The sequence below is a fragment of the Scyliorhinus canicula genome, chromosome 29 (assembly GCF_902713615.1).
Source record: "Scyliorhinus canicula chromosome 29, sScyCan1.1, whole genome shotgun sequence".
NCBI classification, from domain to species: Eukaryota; Metazoa; Chordata; class Chondrichthyes; order Carcharhiniformes; family Scyliorhinidae; genus Scyliorhinus; species Scyliorhinus canicula.
The window spans coordinates 13,993,705-14,013,121 of NC_052174.1; the positions used below are offsets into that span (position 1 = coordinate 13,993,705).

Below are 19,417 nucleotides of genomic sequence, written 5' to 3' on the forward strand. Positions count from 1 at the left end.
ACCTGGGAACTCTGGCAGTGCCAAGGTGCCAGAGGCAGATACACTGCCCTGTCCCCGACCACCCGGGGGCCTCTACGGCCTGGGACCCCCCCCCCCCCCCTCCCCTTCCAGGTGCCATTACGATTGTCCACGTTTCTGTGGACCAGTACTAAGCGACGCCCTAGCGAGGCCCCCCCAGGAATGGCTGCTAGGTCCCAGGTACCTAGAGAATCCCGCAAACGAATGGCCCATTTAAATATGCTGATCTGGGGCACGCCCAGTGAGGGCGAGATCCCGATCGCGACGCCTCACAAGGTTTCCGTTTGAGGCCTCTCGCAAGATTCAACAGCCTCGTCCCGGCACCAGGTCGGGTGCAACGAGGCTGCTGAATCGCGCCCAATATCCCCAATCAGGACCAAGTAACAAGAGTTCAGTCAAAATGCCTCGTGATGAAAAGGTAAGTGCACCACCTGGGCTCGTCCATAAACTTCAATCCCTGACAATATTGTTCAGTATTCACACGTCATCAATCCGTTCCTGAACTTCTGAAGAGCAGCACCTGTAGTAGCAGTGATCTGCCAGCAGAGGGTGGGGTTGTATCACTTTAATCAGAGACCACCCCCAACCTTCCCCCCCTGCCCCCCGAGTAACGATATTCCCAGCTCACTGACTTGATTCACTCTGATCTCCCTGTCCAGAGTTTGCTGTCGAGAATATCCGGCCATTTTCTCAGCTGCCTTCAGATGTCAATCTACTGCAGTATGTTGCTCCTTTATGCAGCCTGGCCCGGTTAGCCCAGAGGCAAAGGCACCTTCTCTCAGGGTGCATTGAGGATTAGGGTGAGGGAATGATCGGGAGGGACTGTGACAAATCTGTACAGGCTGGCCAGGTTAGCCTAGAGGCTAGAGTACAGCAAAAGCAACCCAAGACTCGTAAAAAAAAATCAAGGGCAACAGGGAGATAGGAAATTAAAACAATCACTAAATCGTTGTTGGTGTGTTGGCCTTCATTACAAAAGGATTGGAATAGAATCATAGAATCGCTACAGTGCAGAACAAGGCCATTTGGCCCATTAAGTCTGCACCAGCCCTCCAAAACAATGCTCCACCCAAGCTCACTCCCCCACCCTATCCCAATAACTCCTTGACCGATCCTACACTTTTTTTTGGACACTAAGGGGCAATTTAGCCCGGCCAATCCACCTAACCTGCACATCTTTGGACTGTGGGAGGAAACCGAATCACCCAGAGGAAACCCACGCAGACACGGAGAGGACGTGCAAAGTCCACACAGTCACCCAAGGCCGGAATCGAACCCGGATCGCTGGCGCTGTGAGGCAGCAGTGCTAACCACTGCGCCACCATCCCACCCTAATGCAACAGTGAAGGAGTCTTACTGCAATTATGTAGGGCCACAGAACATAGTGCAGAAGGAGGCCATTCGGCCCATCGAGTCTGCACCGACCCATTTAAGCCCTCACTTCCAGCTCTCCCCGTAACCCAATAACCCCTCCTAACCTTTTTGGTCACTAAGGGCAATTTATCATGGCACAATCCACCTAACCTGCACGTCTTTGGACTGTGGGAGGAAACCGGAGCACCCGGAGGAAACCCATGCAGACATGGGGAGAACATGCAGACTCCGCACAGACAGTGACCCAATGAGGAATCGAACCTGGGATCCTGGCGCTGTGAAGCCACATGTTGAGATCCCATCTCGGGGTATTGCAGTAGCTAGCCCCTTTAAGGGGGCGTGCATCAGGAGGGTCATGTGACTCAATGGGGATCTCTGAGCGGGGGGGAGTTTCCAGCTAATTGTGATCATAGTTCTCCGTGTATAGTTTGGATTTATAGTAAACCCATCATTGTTAGTTAGCCAACTGGTGGTTGCCAATTATTGCATTTACTACAGGTATCATGTATAGTTTGTGTCTCCTTCTCGAGGGAAGAATATTGATGCTTTGGAGGCAGTGCAGTTAAGTTTCACTAGGCTGATTTCTCAGATCAGGGGGTTTTCCTTAGAGTTTAGAGGAATGAGGGCTGATCTAATTGAAACGTTTAAAAGCCTTACGGTACTTGACAAGGTTGGTGCAAGGCGGGGAAAGGACGGTGGAACCGTGGTTAGCACTGTTGCTTCACAGTGCCCGGGAACCGGGTTCAATTCCCAGCTTGGGTCACTGTCTATGTGGAGTCTGCACGTTCTCTCCGTGTCTGAGTGGGTTTCCGCCAGGTGCTCCGGTTTCCTCCCACAAGTCCCGAAAGATGTGCTTGTTAGGCGAATTGGACATTCTGAATTCTCCCTCTGTGTACCTGAACAGGCGCCTGAATGTGGCGACGAGGGGATTTTCACTGTATTTTCATTCAGTGTTAATGTAAATTGTGACACTAATAAAGATTTTTATTAAGATACCACTGGGGCACAGTCCCAGAATAAGGGGTCGGCCATTCAGGACTGAGCTGAGGAGAAACATCTTCCCTAAAAAAGCGTGGCGAAGCTTTGAAAGTCCCGGCTGTTAATGCTCAAATGTCAAATGCATGCAAGAAACAGATCGATTGATTGTTGGATCCCTGAGGGAGTCAGGGATGATGGATACGGCACAGGAAAATGGAGTTAAGGTTGAAGTTCAGCCATGATTTCATTTGAATAGTGGACAGGCTCTAAGGGCCGAATGGCCCACTCATGCTCCCATTTATCACTTATTGGAGTTGACTCAGTTGCTAATGAGGTAATGGAAGAGGCGCCCCCCACAATGCCCCGCGGCTGGGAAAGGTCTCTATCAGTGACGTGACACGCTGCATTCTGGGAGGGGAACGTGCCGCACATGCGCAGTTCCACGGGCCGCACCTGCTTTTTAAAAATTATTCTTTTTAACCTCCTGGCCGCTCAGACGCTCGGTTTGGAAGAGCCGCTTCTTCGTTTCGCCAATACAGTTTAAAATAAACGGGAGGTGGGGGCGACAGCTCCACGCCGACATAGCGGCCGCCCCGCCATGGGAGTTCGACAAAGAGCAGCTGCCGGGGCCTGGGTGGGCAAGAGGCGACCCTGGGAGGAGCAGAGAAGTAAGAGCGGCCCCCAGCGGACAGGAGGGGAAACACCTCTTAGATACAAACCTCAGAACCATTCGCTCTCATCCCCTGCCTGTATTCCACCTCCATCACAGCAACTGTGGGGTGAGATACTTGACATCTGTATATATTAATATTAAACCTCATAATATGTCAAAAATTAATATTTCTTAGGGCAACACGGTGGCGCAGTGGTTAGCACTGCTGCCTCACGGCACCGAGGTCCCAGGTTCGATCCCGGCTCTGGGTCACTGTCCATGTGGAGTTTGCACATTCTCCCCGTGTCTGCGTGGGTTTCGCCCCCACAACTCAAAGATGTGCAGAGTGGGAGGATTGGCCAGGCTAAATTGCCCCTCAATTGGAAAAAATGAATTGGGTACTCTAAATTTTAAAAAAATTATTTAGATGCCAGACAGCAGTTAAATCATCAATTGCATTCTAACCCTGTGTTACAGAGATACATTTACACTCTCTACTTTCAGAATGAAACCCACCAACATTTCCACCTTTGCCTGTGTTACTTTTCCAATGTACTCCCTGTGTGATGAGTGTGAGATTGAGATCATAAAGCAACAATACATTACAGCTCTGGAACAGAATCACTTTAACCAGCCTGTTCGCTCTGGATGGTAACATTTCCAAAACGAATTGAGGTATAATTCAGCCTCTGTGTGTGTCTATTGTGCTCTGGGGAAGGGTCGCCCTTTGCAATATTCCTGTAAAATTGTGCAATTTGCTCAGCAAGCTGACTGTGATCATGGTTAATGACCTTACAGATTTTATCATGAGATCTTAGATTGTGCGAATTACAAAATAATGATGGAAAAACAAGGACACACTCACACGGTTAGGAACACACACACTCACAGTCGGGAACATTCACACGGTTAGAAACCCACATACACAGTCAGAAACACACAGTCGTGAACACACACACACACACTCACAGACGGGAACACACACACATGGTCAGGAACACACACACATGGTTAGGAACACATGCAGAAATACACACAGAGATGCAGAAACACACACACAAACAAACACACTGACATACACAGAAAGACACAAGGGAACATAGACACGTGGAAAGACACAAACTCATACACAGAAACATACAGACACACGGAGTCAAATGGGTATCCACATACATGCAATCTAAACATGTCCCAATAATGTTCACATTCCTTCCAAGTCTGATCCTAGCTAATATACTACCACATCCCCCTCTCATTCTATCAAACACCCTCCTTTATGCATCTCAACCCTCTTTTCTGCTACTGACGCTAGCACCCATATCCCAACCCCGCCACCCTGCAAGTTTAGTTTAAAACCTTCTCAGTCAGACTAATAAATCTCCCTGCGAGGACCTCGCTCCCAGTCCTGTTGACGTACAACCTTGTTGAATAACTGCCTCATTCCCCAGAACTGCACTCACTGCCCCAGGGATTTGCCGTTCTGTCTCATTTACTCAACTTTGAGACAGGCATTGGTCCTCCCTGTCATTCTAGTCCATCTCCCATTGACAAGGGGCAACTGTTTAGTCACAGAAAGTTGGTTTACAGGTGCAACAGGGTGATTAAGAAGGCAAATGGAATTTTGTCCTTCATTGCTAGAGGGATGGAGTTTAAGACGAGGGAGGTTATGTTGCAATTGTATAAGGTGTTAGTGAGACCACACCTGGAGTATTGTGTTCAGTTTTGGTCTCCTTACTTGAGAAAGGACATACTGGCACTGGAGGGGGTGCAGAGGAGATTCACTAGGTTAATCCCAGAGCTGAAGGGGTTGGATTATGAGGAGAGATTAAGTATACTGGGACTGTACTCGTTGGAATTTAGAAGGATGAGGGGGGATCTTATAGAAACATTTAAAATTATGAAGGGAATAGATAGGATAGATGCGGGCAGGTTGTTTCCACTGGCGGGTGAAAGCAGAACTGGGGACATAGCCTCAAAATAAGGGGAAGTAGATTTAGGACTGGGTTTACGAGGAACTTCTTCACCCAAAGGGTTGTGAATCTATGGAATTCCTTGCCCAGTGAAGCAGTTGAGGCTCCTTCATTTCATGTTTTTAAGGTAAAGATAGATAGTTTTTTGAAGAATAAAGGGATTAAGGGTTATGGTGTTCGGGCCGGAAAGTGGAGCTGAGTCCACAAAAAATCAGCCATGATCTCATTGAATGGCGGAGCAGGCTCGAGGGGCCAGATGGCCTACTCCTGCTCCTAGTTCTTAAGTTCCGCAGGAGGTGGGGGGGAGGGGAGAGTGAGAGGGTTGTGATGGTGATCCAGAGGTGGCTACTACCTTTGAGGTCAAGATCCAGCTCTGGGAAGCCAATAACTGTGAGTTACCGGAAATGGTGAAGACTCCACTGAGCTGAAGGTGAGGGCACAATATTCCTTTTTTTATTGTCATCCCTTCTGTCAGCTTCTGAAGACTGTGGCACTTTAATGTGCCTGTGATAGTCCGGTCCACAATGAGACCATTCAGTCAACTGAGCCTATACTAGCCCTACGAAAGGGCAACCCACTTCGCCCCACCATACCCAACTCTCTCCCCATATCCCAACCCCATGGAAACAGCACCCTGGGAACAGCATCATGGGAACAGCACCATGGGAACAGCACCACGGGAACAACACCATGGGAACAGCACCATGGGAACAGCACGATGGGAACAGCATCATGGGAACAACACCATCGGAACAGCACCATGGGAACAACACCATGGGAACAGCACCCTGGGAACAACACCATGGGAACAGTACCATGGAAACAGCACCATGGGAACAGCACCATGGTAACAGCACCATGGGAACAGCACCATGGGAACAACACCATGGGGACAGCACCATGGGAACAGCACCATGGGAACAACACCATGGGAACAGCACCATGGCAACAGCACCATGGGAACAGCACCATGGGAACAACACCATGGGAACAGCACCATGGGAACAGTACCATGGAAACAGCACCATGGGAACAGCATAATGTAAACAGCGCCATGGTAACATCGCCATGGTAACAGCACCATGGTAACAGCGCCATGGTAACATCGCCATGGTAACAGCACCATGGTAACAGCACTATGGGAACAGCACCATGGGAACAACACCCTGGGAACAGCACCATGGGAACAGCACCATGGTAACAGCGCCATGGTAACAGCACCATGGGAACAACACCATGGTAACAGCGCCATGGGAATAGCACCATGGGAACAGTACCATGGGAACAACACCATGGTAACAGCGCCATGGGAACAGCACCATGGGAACAGTACCATGGGAACAACACCATGGTAACAGCGCCATGGGAACAGCACCATGGGAACAACACCATGGGAACAGCATCATGGGAACAACACCATGGGAACAGCACCATGGGAACAACACCATGGAAACAGCGCCATGGTAACATCACCATGGTAACAGCACCATGGTAACAGCACCATGGGAACAGCACCATGGAAACAGCACCATGGTAACAGCACCATGGGAACAGCACTGTGGTAACAGCACCATGGGAACAGCACCATGGGAACAACACCATGGAAACAGCGCCATGGTAACATCACCATGGTAACAGCACCATGGTAACAGCATCATGGGAACAACACCATGGGAACAGCACCATGGGAACAACACCATGGAAACAGCGCCATGGTAACATCACCATGGTAACAGCACCATGGTAACAGCACCATGGGAACAACACCATGGGGACAGCACCATGGGAACAGCACCATGGGAACAACACCATGGGAACAGCACCATGGCAACAGCACCATGGGAACAGCACCATGGGAACAACACCATGGGAACAGCACCATGGGAACAGTACCATGGAAACAGCACCATGGGAACAGCATAATGTAAACAGCGCCATGGTAACATCGCCATGGTAACAGCACCATGGTAACAGCGCCATGGTAACATCGCCATGGTAACAGCACCATGGTAACAGCACTATGGGAACAGCACCATGGGAACAACACCCTGGGAACAGCACCATGGGAACAGCACCATGGTAACAGCGCCATGGTAACAGCACCATGGGAACAACACCATGGTAACAGCGCCATGGGAATAGCACCATGGGAACAGTACCATGGGAACAACACCATGGTAACAGCGCCATGGGAACAGCACCATGGGAACAGTACCATGGGAACAACACCATGGTAACAGCGCCATGGGAACAGCACCATGGGAACAACACCATGGGAACAGCATCATGGGAACAACACCATGGGAACAGCACCATGGGAACAACACCATGGAAACAGCGCCATGGTAACATCACCATGGTAACAGCACCATGGTAACAGCACCATGGGAACAGCACCATGGAAACAGCACCATGGTAACAGCACCATGGTAACAGCACCATGGTAACAGCGCCATGGTAACAGCACCATGGGAACAGCACCATGGTAACAGCACCATGGGAACAGCACTGTGGTAACAGCACCATGGGAACAGCACCATGCTGCGCCATCTCCGCCAGAGATGCGCCATCTCCCAGTTGCACACCTGGAAATATATTGGCCGTCCCTTCATTGTTGTTGGGACAAATTCCTCTAACTGCCCACCCAAATCTGGAGACGCCTTTACCAACAAACTGCTGAGGCTCATTATTGCCTTGAATAAATATCGACATCGCCAATGACCCCACTTCCCCGGGTTAAATGAGTCAATGAATAGAAATGCTGAAATAAACACGTGTGCGATCCACCTTATCCACATTCCCACATCCCAACACTCACTGCTCCTCACCAGCTGTGTAGAAAACTCATTCGCGATTTGGCGAAGGGCCGCTCAATTTATAAGTGAAAGAATCACAAAGAAATCATTTGAAAATCTCGGCATTTGTCATTGCAAGTGGAGTAAAAACTGAAATTAAGAATTTTTGAAGTAAAAAACGAGTTTTAAACTCATTAAATGAGCTGCTGAATGGTTGATTAAATGCCCAGTCCACAAATAGGTTAAAAACGCTTGCTGCATTTCTCACTGTCAATGGGATATCTCAGAGCTCTTTACAAGGAGGAGCTGAGCTGAGAATCGACACGAAGCTGGAGAGAAGCAATGGACAGTGACCTGCAGATTGAACATCCGTGAAGAGGTGAATGGTCAGGTGGTCCTTGAAGGCAGGGCAAGAGGTGACAAGGGAGGATGCTGAGGGAGGGTACTGAGGGAGGGTGCTGAGGGAGGTGGGCCGAGGGGGGGGGGGGGGGGGGGGGGGGGAACTGGATGAATGAGTCGCTGCTGAGGGTTCAGCAACAAGGGGAGGAATTGAGTCCCAGAGCGTGAATGCAGTGAGAGGCTGGCACTGTGGTTACCACCGCGGCCTCACAGCGCCAGGGATCCGGGTTCGATTCCGTCCGTGCGGAGTTTGCACATTCTTCCCGTGTCTGCATGGGTTTCCTCCGGGTGCTCCGGTTTCCTCCCACAAGTGCGAAGCTGAGCAAGTTGGGTGGCGTTACGGGGATACGGCAGGGGGGTGGGCCCAGGTAAGGCGCTCTTTCGGATGGGTTGAAGCAGTCTCGATGGGCCGAATGGCCTCCTTCTGCACTGTAGTGATTTGATGAAAAAAGAGAATCAAGACCAAGAGGAACTTCCCTGGGTGAAAATCATGCACAAATGAATCAGAGATTCAATCTCCTTAAAAACAAGAGGATCAGATTACAGAAAAACTAGGAAAGAATGGGACACAGAGCCATGGAAGTATATTTAATACAATTCAAACAGACAATTCAACTCAGCACTTGGACACTCAGCCAAGCTCCCTGACACAGGAACTGAACCCCCCACAATTGAGGCTGATGTTGCGGAGGTGGGTCTGGAACTCTGTGTTGTGGGGGCAGTAATGTCCCCACCCCTCCTGTATCCATCTGTCTGTCTGTGTGTCCATATCAAACAATGTCCCATTCTCCAATCATTCATCTCTCGCCAACTCACTTCTCATCATTCCACCTTGTTTGGCTGGCCAATGGGGTGGAAATGTGACACTGGTCTTTCCGATTGGTCCAATGCCTTTCATTGACTGGCGGGGGGGGGGGGGGGGGGGGGGGGTGGGTGTAGTCAGCTCCAGATTTCTACAAAAGGCAACTTTCTCGGCGACGACACAAGAGACATTCAGGAGAAAAGCAGAACGGGCTGTGCTGTGTTGAAGGAAAGCCATTCTTCTACCAGTCCGCCATTTCCTTTCCTCATTTACCATATTCCTCACAGCCCTCGAACTGTCACATTTCCTCCAATAGAATTGCTCAAAACCTGGTCGGTCTTCAACAACCCTTCCAAGTCTCTATTCAAATTTAATTGAATCGCTCCCGCTATTTTTGTTTCTCTCTCCATCTCTCCGGGCCTTCTGGGTCCCGCTGCGTGTCTGCCGATTTACCCGCCGGCAGTTTTAAATGAGGAGATCGTTTTCTCCGGCGGAATTATTCAGAGGACACAAAATCCAGGCGATGGGAAAAGGAACGAGAGGCGGCGGAGGAAAGGATGTTTTTTGGCGCATCCGGTTGTTTGCGATCTGGAAGGGAATCTGGGAGGCTGATGGGATTGGAATGTCATTTACAAAAAGGGATTAGGAGGAACGGGTGATGGGGGAGGGGCAGGAATTGACGGGACTTTGATGAAAGAGCAGGATTGTGCTTGATTGGAGAACTTCAGCAAAGGGCCAGCAGAGAGAGAGTGGGCTGAGTGGTCTCCTGCACTGTCTCGTATGATCTGATGGGCAGGTGTAGGGTACCCCAGCCTGTACCGTCACCGTTCCAGCTACACCGCGTCGAGGGAATGGATCGGACCTCAGCAACACACTGAGGAATTTCGAGAGGAACCGCCACGTCTAAAAGTTACTCTCCAAGGTCTCCGCCACGGTCCAGGACAACCTCCTTCCCAAATCGGCATCGGATATTGTCGCTTCTTTCTCGAGAACAGGGCCCTCCTCATCCAGTTCCTTCCTGCTCCTCCCAGCAGGACCAGCCATCTCCTCCCCAGGGAGGACGCTTTTGCGGACAAAAAATCCTGGACTAAACAGGTGGACGGCACACCCGGCGAAGATGAAGCCGCTCGCAGTCATAAAGGAAAGGGCGAAGTTTCCTGTTCGGTCCCGCAGAAACCCTGAGTGGAGAGAGAGATCAAACAGTTGTTTCCACAAAACTTACTTCACTCCTAATTTACTCAATCCATTGCTTGTGAATTTTATAATCAGAATCCTAAGGGTCACTCCTGAAAAGCAACATTTACCATTTCAGTCACCTTGTCAGAATAAAACATGAAGGACAGGTACAGCACGGGGTTAGATACAGAGTAAAGCTCCCTCTACACTGTCCCCATCAAACACTCCCAGGACAGGTACAGCACGGGGTTAGATACAGAGTAAAGCTCCCTCTACACTGTCCCCATCAAACACTCCCAGGACAGGTACAGCACGGGGTTAGATACAGAGTAAAGCTCCCTCTACACTGTCCCCATCAAACACTCCCAGGACAGGTACAGCACGGGGTTAGATACAGAGTAAAGCTCCCTCTACACTGTCCCCATCAAACACTCCCAGGACAGGTACAGCACGGGGTTAGATACAGAGTAAAGCTCCCTCTACACTGTCCCCATCAAACACTCCCAGGACAGGTACAGCACGGGGTTAGATACAGAGTAAAGCTCCCTCTACACTGTCCTCATCAAACACTCCCAGGACAGGTACAGCACGGGGTTAGATACAGAGTAAAGCTTCCTCTACACTGTTCCCATCAAACGCTCCCAGGACAGGTACAGCACGGGATTAGATACAATGTAAAGCTCCCTCTACACTATCCTCATCAACCATTTCCGGGGAAGGGGCTTCAGCATTGATTCTTGCTGTAGGCCATGTTGCAGTACTGGCAGTGGCCACTATTCCTGGTGGTGCTGTCTACTCCTGCAGAACTACTGGCCTCAGGTTGAGTAGCAACTCCCAGAGGGAGGGAATCATCCCGCATCATAATCCCCTCACAGAGGCCAGAGAGCATGCAGCCAATGAGGGAGGGGCCCAATTAGGACTCAATCTCCTCTGGCCTCCCAGAAATAACTACCATGGGTTTGCCACTCATTGTCCAGAAGTCGTCCTGCCGTGACTGTTATGATCTGCCCGTGGTTGCAAAGTGACCAAGCCGGGGCTGTACATTCAAGTGTACTTGATATTCCACAAGGAGAGGAAGAAAGGGAGGCAGAGTAGCTCTGTTCGTAAAGGATGAAATCAGTGGAGTAGTGAAAAATCATCTTGGCGCTGAAGATCAAGATGTAGAATCTGTTTTGGTGGAGATAAATAATAAGGGTAAAAAGTGATTGGGTGGAAGTCATATTTCAGGCCTCCTAATAGTAGCTTCACTCTCGTGTAAAGTATAAATGAAGAAATGAAAGGAACTGTGATAGTTATCGAATATTTTACTTTCCATCTGACTGAACACATCAAATTGGCAAATTTTATTTTGAGGATGAGTTAATAGAGTATATTCGGGACCGTTACTTTGAAAAATATGTCTGGATTCAACCAGGGAGCAGGCTATTTTAAACCTGCTAATATTGGCTTCTAAATATTGGGACAATTTAAGGGTTAGAAACTGAGGGTTGTAGTGTGTTTGACTGCAGTGGTCATGTTGTTGAAAAGCAGGTGCAATCGACCAGAGGAATGTGGTTTGACTGGGGAAGTCCCTGGGGAGTTAATGTGCTTTTTCAGCCTGCAGAGGTAATTTGTTTTTTCAGCTTCGAGAGATGAGATCAGTGATGAGTGGAGCCCAGGAAAACAGAGAGGCACTGAGTTTTGGGAGAGGAGCTGAATTCTGATCTGCCTGACCCTGAGTCCACAAATTCTTCGCAGTAGGACAGGTAGAAAAGAGTAATAATATGTAAAGCAGAGCAGTCTTGGCTGGGGGCCAGGAAGAAGCTTAAACACACCAGGTGAACCAGCTTGTTGAAGATATTCAGCCAGAGTCTGAAGGGGTGCCAACAGGAACAAAATGTGTTTCATAAAGCAAGTATTACTCTATGCCATGCTAATTTTTCAGACAGATTGAGAGCTGTATGTTTCTTTACTTTTTGTTTAATGGGAAATTGTGTAGTGGTGTTAAGGGGTAATGGTGAGCTGTTCTTTTTAGGTGTGCAGTTAAAAATTTTAATATTGTATTCATAATAAAATTTTGTTTTAATATACCAAAGTCCTGTTGTTTCATGCAATCACTCCTGGAGCCAATTATACTTTCCACACAGTCTTACAAATCAACTAAAATATTGGGATTTTGGTGTCGTCTGAGATCGTAATGAATATTTGGGGCTTGTCTGGGACCTTGAGGAAAATTCCCTCCTTGGCTTGGGGTTCAAGAACTCAAAGACAGAGAATGTTTGTAGAATTATTGCATTCTTTCTGGTTTTGAAATTTAAATCGGGTGACTAAAGATGGCTTTTTCAGTTGCAAAGCTTTCCTTGGGTTGAATTGGATTGGATTTGTTTATTGTCACGTGTACCGAGGTACAGTGAAAAGTATTTTTCTGCGAGCAGCTCAACAGATCATTAAGTGCATGGGAAGAAAAGAAAATACATAGTAGGGCAACACAAAGTATACAATGTAACTACATAAGCACTGGCATCGGGTGAAGCATACAGGGATGTAGTGTTAATGAGGTCAGTCCATAAGAGGGCCATTTAGGAGTCTGGTAACAGCGGGGAAGAAGCTGTTTTTGAGTCTGTTCGTGCGTGTTCTCAGAGTTCTGTATCTCCTGCCCGATGGAAGAAGTTTGAAGAGTGAGTAAGCCGGGTGGGAGGGGTCTTTGATTATGCTGCCCGCTTTCCCCAGGCAGCGGGAGGTGTAAATGGAGTCAATGGATGGGAGGCAGGTTTGTGTGATGGACTGGGCGGTGTTCACTACTCTTTGAAGTTTCTTGCGGTCCTGGGCTGAGCAGTTGCCATACCAGGCTGTGATATAGCCCAATAGGATGCTTTCTATGGTGCATCTGTAAAACTTGATAAGGGTTAATGTGGACATGTCGAATTTCCTTTGTTTCCTGAGGAATTATAGGCGCTCTTGTGCTTTCTTGGTGATAGCATCGATGTGAGTGGACCAGGACAAAGTTTTGGAGATGTGCACCCCTAGGAATTTGAAACTGCTAACCATCTCCACCTCAGCCCCGTTGATGCTGACAGGGGTGTGTACAGTACTTTGCTTCCTGAAGTCAATGACCAGCTCTTTACTTTTGCTGGTATTGAGGGAGAGATTGTTGTTGCTGCATCACTCCACTAGGTTCTCTGGAAGTGATTACTCAGGATAGTTTACAAAAGGACACTAAAGTAAAACTTTGGGGTTTGACGGAAAAGCGGCAGTTAACCTTATGGAAAGGGGTGAGGAAGGTAGAGATAATATAAGCAATAGCTCAGCATTTACATTTGCCAGAGACACAGCCTGAATCATCAGATTGAGCTAAAATTCAATTGCAAGTAGAAGTGAAGAAATATTGGAATTGAAGCAAAGGAGAGATTGTCAATGGCAGAAGAAAACTAAAAAGAGGGTTTTTTTCAAAAGGAAATGGAAAGGAGGAATATTGAGATAGATATGGAAAACTTAGCAAAGGAAGAAAGGGATAAGGAAAGAGAGAGATCATTTGAACTTCGGAAACCGGCACTGCAAGGAGAATAACAACTTAAAAGTTAAAGGCACAACCTGAGGAAGGTTTAAAGGAAAATGAAATACTTCCTAGTCAAAAGCTTAGTAGGGCTATGTTTAAATATATTCAAGCACTCCCACAATTTTATGACAAAGATGTGGAAGCCTTTTTCATTTCATTTGAGAAAGTAGCGAAACAACTGAATTGGCTAAAGACCATGTGAGTAGTAATGAGGTGAGATAAACCATATTAAATGCATATGAACCAGTGCCAGAAGCCTCGAAACAAAAGTTTAGAAATCTAAGGAACGAACCAGGTCAGACATATATAGAATTCAAAAGGAATTAAACAAAATAATTTTGATAGGTGGATCAGAGCATTAAAAACAGACCAAACTGTAAGGCTTACATTAACACTGCAATGAAGTTACTGTGAAAATCCCCTAGTCGCCACATTCCGGCGCCTGTTCAGGTACACGGAGGGAGAATACAGAATGTCCAAATTACCTAACAGCACGTCTTTCAGGACTTGTGGGAGGAAACCGGAGCACCCGGAGGAAACCCACACAGACACGGGGAGAATGTGAAGACTTCACATAGACAGAGACCCAAGCCGGGTATCAAACCCGGGACCCTGGCGCTGAAAATAAAAAGAGCTAACCACTCTGCATGGGAACAATATCTTGGGAACAGCACCATGGGAACAGTGCCATGGGAACAGCCCCATGGGAATAGCACCATGGGAACAGCCCCATGGTGAAGGATGATATCACCAAAGTGAGCTGCAGCGATTGGAGCTCACCTATTGTGATGGTACCAAAACCGGATGGAACATAACGATTGTGTGTGGACGATAGAAAAGTCAATGCAGTTAAAAAGTCAGATTTGTACCCTGTTCCTCATTTGGAAGACTGTGTTGAAAAGGTGGGACAAGCGCAATTTATTACCAAACTTAACATACTTAAAGGATATTGGCAAATACCTTTATCACACAGGGCAAAGGAAGTTTCGGATTTTGCGACGCCAAATTGTTTGTATCAATTTAAAGTCATGTCATTTGGAATGAAGAATGCACCAGCAACATTCCAAAGACTGACCAACAAGGTCATTACCGGATTAAACAAATTGTGCCGTTTACATTGATGATTTGGTGGTGCTCAGTGAAACATGGAGAGAGCATTTGGAACACTAAAAACAATTATTTGATTGATTAAAGGATGCTGGATTGGTGGTAAATTTGGCACCGAGTGAATTTGCAAAAGCTCAAGTCAAATTCTTGGGCCATGCCATTGGACATGGTCGGATGGCCCCACAGAATGTGAAGACAAAGGTTATTGGAGAATTTCCAATATCATCGACGAGGAGAGACGTTCTGAATTTCTGGACGATTGATTTCTCCCGGAAATACGTGTAAAATGTCAGCAGTGTGGTTGTTCCACTGACGGAACGTCTAAAACAAACGCAAAGATTTTCAGTAGACGTCGAAATGTCAGGTTGCATTCAGTCATCTGAATACTGTGTTAATCACCGGACCAGGGTTGGCGACACCTAATTGTACCAAGCCATTTAAGGTGGCCATTGATGCGAGTGATGTGGGTGTTGGTGCTGTACCACCGCAGGAAGACAAGGAAGGAATCGAAAGACCAATCGGGTATTTTTCTAGAAAGCTCAGCATTGCAAAATAAATATTTGACCATCGAGAAGCAGACATTAAGGTTGGTATTGGCGTCACGTTTTAACATTTATGTTCGTAACAATTCATCTGACACAAATGGATATACGCCCATGAGCCATTAAAATAGGGGCAGCACGGTGGCGCAGTGGTTACCATTGCTGCCTACGGCGCTGAGGACCCGGGTTCGAATCCCGGCCCTGGGTCACTGTCCGTGTGGAGTTTGCACGTTCTCCCCGTGTCTGCGTGGGTTTCACCCCCACAACCCAAAGATGTGCAGGATAGGTAGATTGGCGACTCTAAATTGCCCCTTAATTGGAAAAAATAATTGGGTACTCTAAATTTATTTTAAAAAAATAATCCATTAAAATTCTTGTACAAATTTATAACTCAAAACATACAGATGGAGTTTATTGTTACAACTGTTTAACTTACAAATTCTACACGTGTCAGGAAGGGAAAATGTGATTGCTGATGCTTTATCATAACTGTAACATGTGGGAAGGCTAAAATGGACTATATCCATGTTGATGTTTGCCTGTTTAAAAATATATAATTGTATAACTTATAGAATATAAGTTAATGTAATCTTAAGAAATGTTTACAGTTACAAAGATTTTAGAAAATGAAGCCATATATTTACATTGCTGGTACTTTTCTTTTAAGGGGGGAGGTGTGATGAATGTAGGATTTTAGGAATAATGACTTAACTATTCGGGCAATTTAAGGTTAAACGCCTGGGGTTGTTTGATGCAGTGGCCATGTTTTTAAACAGGATTTTATTTTGTACAAAGCTGGGAAGGTCTAGGAAAAAGCAGGTGCAACTCACAGGATCAATGTGTTTTGACTGGGGAGGTCCCTGGGGAGGTAATGTGCTTTTGCAGCCTGCAGAGGTCATTTGTTTTTCAGCTTGGGGAGATGAGGTCAGTGCTGGGATTTGAGAAGGTTTGGGAGAGAGAGATGAATCCGATCTGCCTGGCACTGAGTCCACAATTCTCTCACAGCAGGACAGGAACAAAAGAGTAATAATATGTAAAGCAGGGCAGTGTTGTCTGGGGACAAGGAAGAAGCGGAAATACTCCAGGTGAAGACATTCAGCCAGAGTCTGAAGGGATGAGCCAAATCTGTTTATCAAGCAAGTATTACTCTATGCCATGCTGATTTTTAAGATAGATTGGAGCTGTGTTTCTTTTCTTGTTTAATGGGAAATTGAGTTAGAGGTAATGGTAAGCTGCTTTATCGGGTGCGAAGTTTTAAAGTTTAATATTGTATTCATAAAAAAGTTTTGTTTTGGAGATATCAAAGCCCAATTTTTTCATGCAATCACCCCTGGAGGGAATCATTCTTTCCGCACAAGTCTTACAAATAAACTGAAATATTGAGATTTCAGTCCCCTATCCTAGCCACTGCTGGGATCCTAATATGTTTTAAATCCCAAAAGTGTCACTGGAATTCCATGCATCTGGGATCAGTAGGTTTCTCTTTGTTGTCAGAATACACAAACCAAGTTATGGTCAGTAAGACAGGTTTCCCTCAGGGGCAGCACGGTGGTGCAGTGGGTTAGCACTGCGGCCTCACAGCGCCGAGGTCCCAGGTTCGATCCCGGTTCTGGGTCACTGTCCGTGTGGAGTTTGCACATTCTCCCCGTGTCTGCGTGGGTTTCGCCCCCACAACCCAAAAATGTGCAGGGTAGGTGGATTGGCCACGCTAAATTGCCCCTTAATTGGAAAAATGAATTGGGTGCTCTAAATTTTTTTTAAAAACAGGTTTCCCTCAAGGGTCTGGTTTGCTCAGCGAATAACATCTGCTGTGGTCGCAATAGTGGTAAAGGCAGGAGGACGCAAGGAGTCTCCACAGGGAACAGTCAGAGGGCAAACAATTTGGCAGACGGAATATAATGTGGGAAAGTGTGAGATTCGGCACATTGACAGGAGAAATACAAAAGCAGAATATGATTTCAATGCAGAGCGGGTGCCAAATGCAGAGGAATCTGGGTCTCTTGTGCGTCAATCGCAAAAGATTGGCAAGCAGGTACAACAAGCCCATTGGAAAGGCAAATAGAATGACAGCCTTTATTACAAAAGGACTGTTATATAAAAGCATTGGCGAAGCCACACCTGGAGCATGCACAGTTTAGGATTCCGTATTTAAGGAGGGATATCACTGGTAGGAAAATACAGGAACATAGGAACAGGAGGAGGCCATTCAGCCCCTCGAGCCTGTCCTGCCATTGAATGAGATTAAGGCTGATCTGTGGCCTAATACCATATACCTATCTTTGGCCCATATCCCTGAATATCTTTGCTGAAGTACAGTGTAGAAAAGGCCCTTCGGCCCATCAAGTCTGCACCAGGGCCTTTCATGCAGCGGTGCAGACTCGATGGGCCGGAGGGCCTTTCTGCACTGTGCTTTTCTGTGATTTTGTTTTTTTTAATTTTGTATAACCAATTCATTTTTTCCAATTAAAGGGCAATTTAGCGTGGCCAATCCACCTAGCCTGCACATCTTTGGGTTGTGGGGGTGAAACCCATGCAAATACGGGGTGAATGTGCAAACTCCACATGGACAGTGACCCAGAGCCGGGATCGAACCCAGGTCCTCGGTGCCGTGAGGCAGCAGTGCTAACCACTGTGCCACCGTGCCGACCTTCTGTGATTCTGAACAAAAATCTATCCATCTCAGATTTAAAATGTTAACTGTTCCAGCTTCAACTGCTGTTTGTGGGAGCGATTTCCAAACCACGACCAGCCTCTGAGTGAAGTTCTTCCCAACATCTCTCCTGAACAGTCTGGCTCTAACTTTTAGACTATGCCGGCATGGTTGCACAGTGGTTAGCACTGTTGCTTCACAGCGCCAGGGTCCCAGGCTCGATTCCCGGCTTGGGTCACTGTCTGTACGGAGTCTGCACGTTCTCCCCGTGTCTGCGTGGGTTTCCTCAGGGTGCTCCGGTTTCCTCCCAAAAGACGTGCTCGTTAGGTGAATTGGACATTCTGAATTCTCTCTGTGTAGTCGAACAGGTGCAGGAATGTGGCGACTAGGGGCTTTTTTTGTTTTTGAAAAATCCTTTTATTGGCATTTTTCACATTTATCTACAGTTATATACATTTTTTGCCCCGTTAGTTTATTGCATTATACGGAAAGGTTTATCTCGTCCCTTAACTGACTTTGTTTTCCCCTTGTCCTTCCTCTTTTTTCCTTCTATCTCTCCCGTTTTCCTATCTTACCTTCGTTGTTGGCCTCGAACATGTTTTGGAACAGGCCGACGAACTGCCCCCATGCATCTAGGAAGCCTTCCTCCGACCCTCGGATGGCGTACTCCATCTTCTCCGGGTGGGGAAGTTCCGAGAGGTCAGCGAGCCAGTCTGCAGCTTTGGGTGTTGCTGCCGATCGCCAGCCGAGCCGGATTCTCCGGCGTGCGATTAGGGAAGCCAGGGCGTCGGCCCCCTTTCCCCGTGTGCAGCTCTGGCTGCTCTGATACCCCGCAGATTGCCACTATTGGGCACGGCTTCACCCTCACCCCAACAACCTTGGGCATTGCCTCGGAGAAGGATGTCCAGAACCCAGCAAGCTTGGGGCAAGCCCAAAATATGTGGGTGTGGTTGGCCGGGCCCCTCTGGCACCGTTCACATTTGCCCTCCACCTCCGGGAAGAACCTGCTCATTCGGGTTCTGGTCAGGTGCGCTCTGTGCACCACTTTGAGCTGCGTTAGGCTGAGCCTTCCCTGCTCAGTGCTTCGCTCCAGAGTCCCCATCCTACCTCTGTCCCCAGTTCATCCTCCCATTTCTGTCTGGTCTCGTCCAGTGGTGTTCGAGCTCTGTCCAGTAACTGTCCGTATATTTTCCCACATAGCCCCCCACCCCCTTCTTGCTCCTTGTGCCGATCAGGTCCTCTAATAGTGTGGCTTCTGGGGTCCCGGGGAACCCTATTGCCTCTTTGCGGAGGAAGTGTTTTACTTGCAGAGGACTCATTTCCTGTCCTTTCAGTAGTCTCCACTTTTTCGTCAGTTCGTCCAGTGTTGCCTGTCTGTGCCCTATGTAAAAGTCCCTGACCCTCAGTGTGCCCCCATCT

General features: G+C 47.7%; 1 protein-coding gene across 1 annotated transcript in view; it reads right to left on the reverse strand.

Moving 5' to 3' along the window:
- Positions 1–9,123: 9,123 nt before the first annotated feature.
- Positions 9,124–19,417, reverse strand: part of LOC119958491 (monocarboxylate transporter 13-like) — a 31,669-nt gene continuing 21,375 nt past the window's right edge. The window contains exon 5 of the mRNA XM_038787048.1: positions 9,124–10,166. Within this exon, the coding sequence (XP_038642976.1) occupies positions 9,892–10,166 (275 nt within the window). The 3' untranslated portion in view covers positions 9,124–9,891. The remainder of the gene's footprint in view (positions 10,167–19,417) is intronic.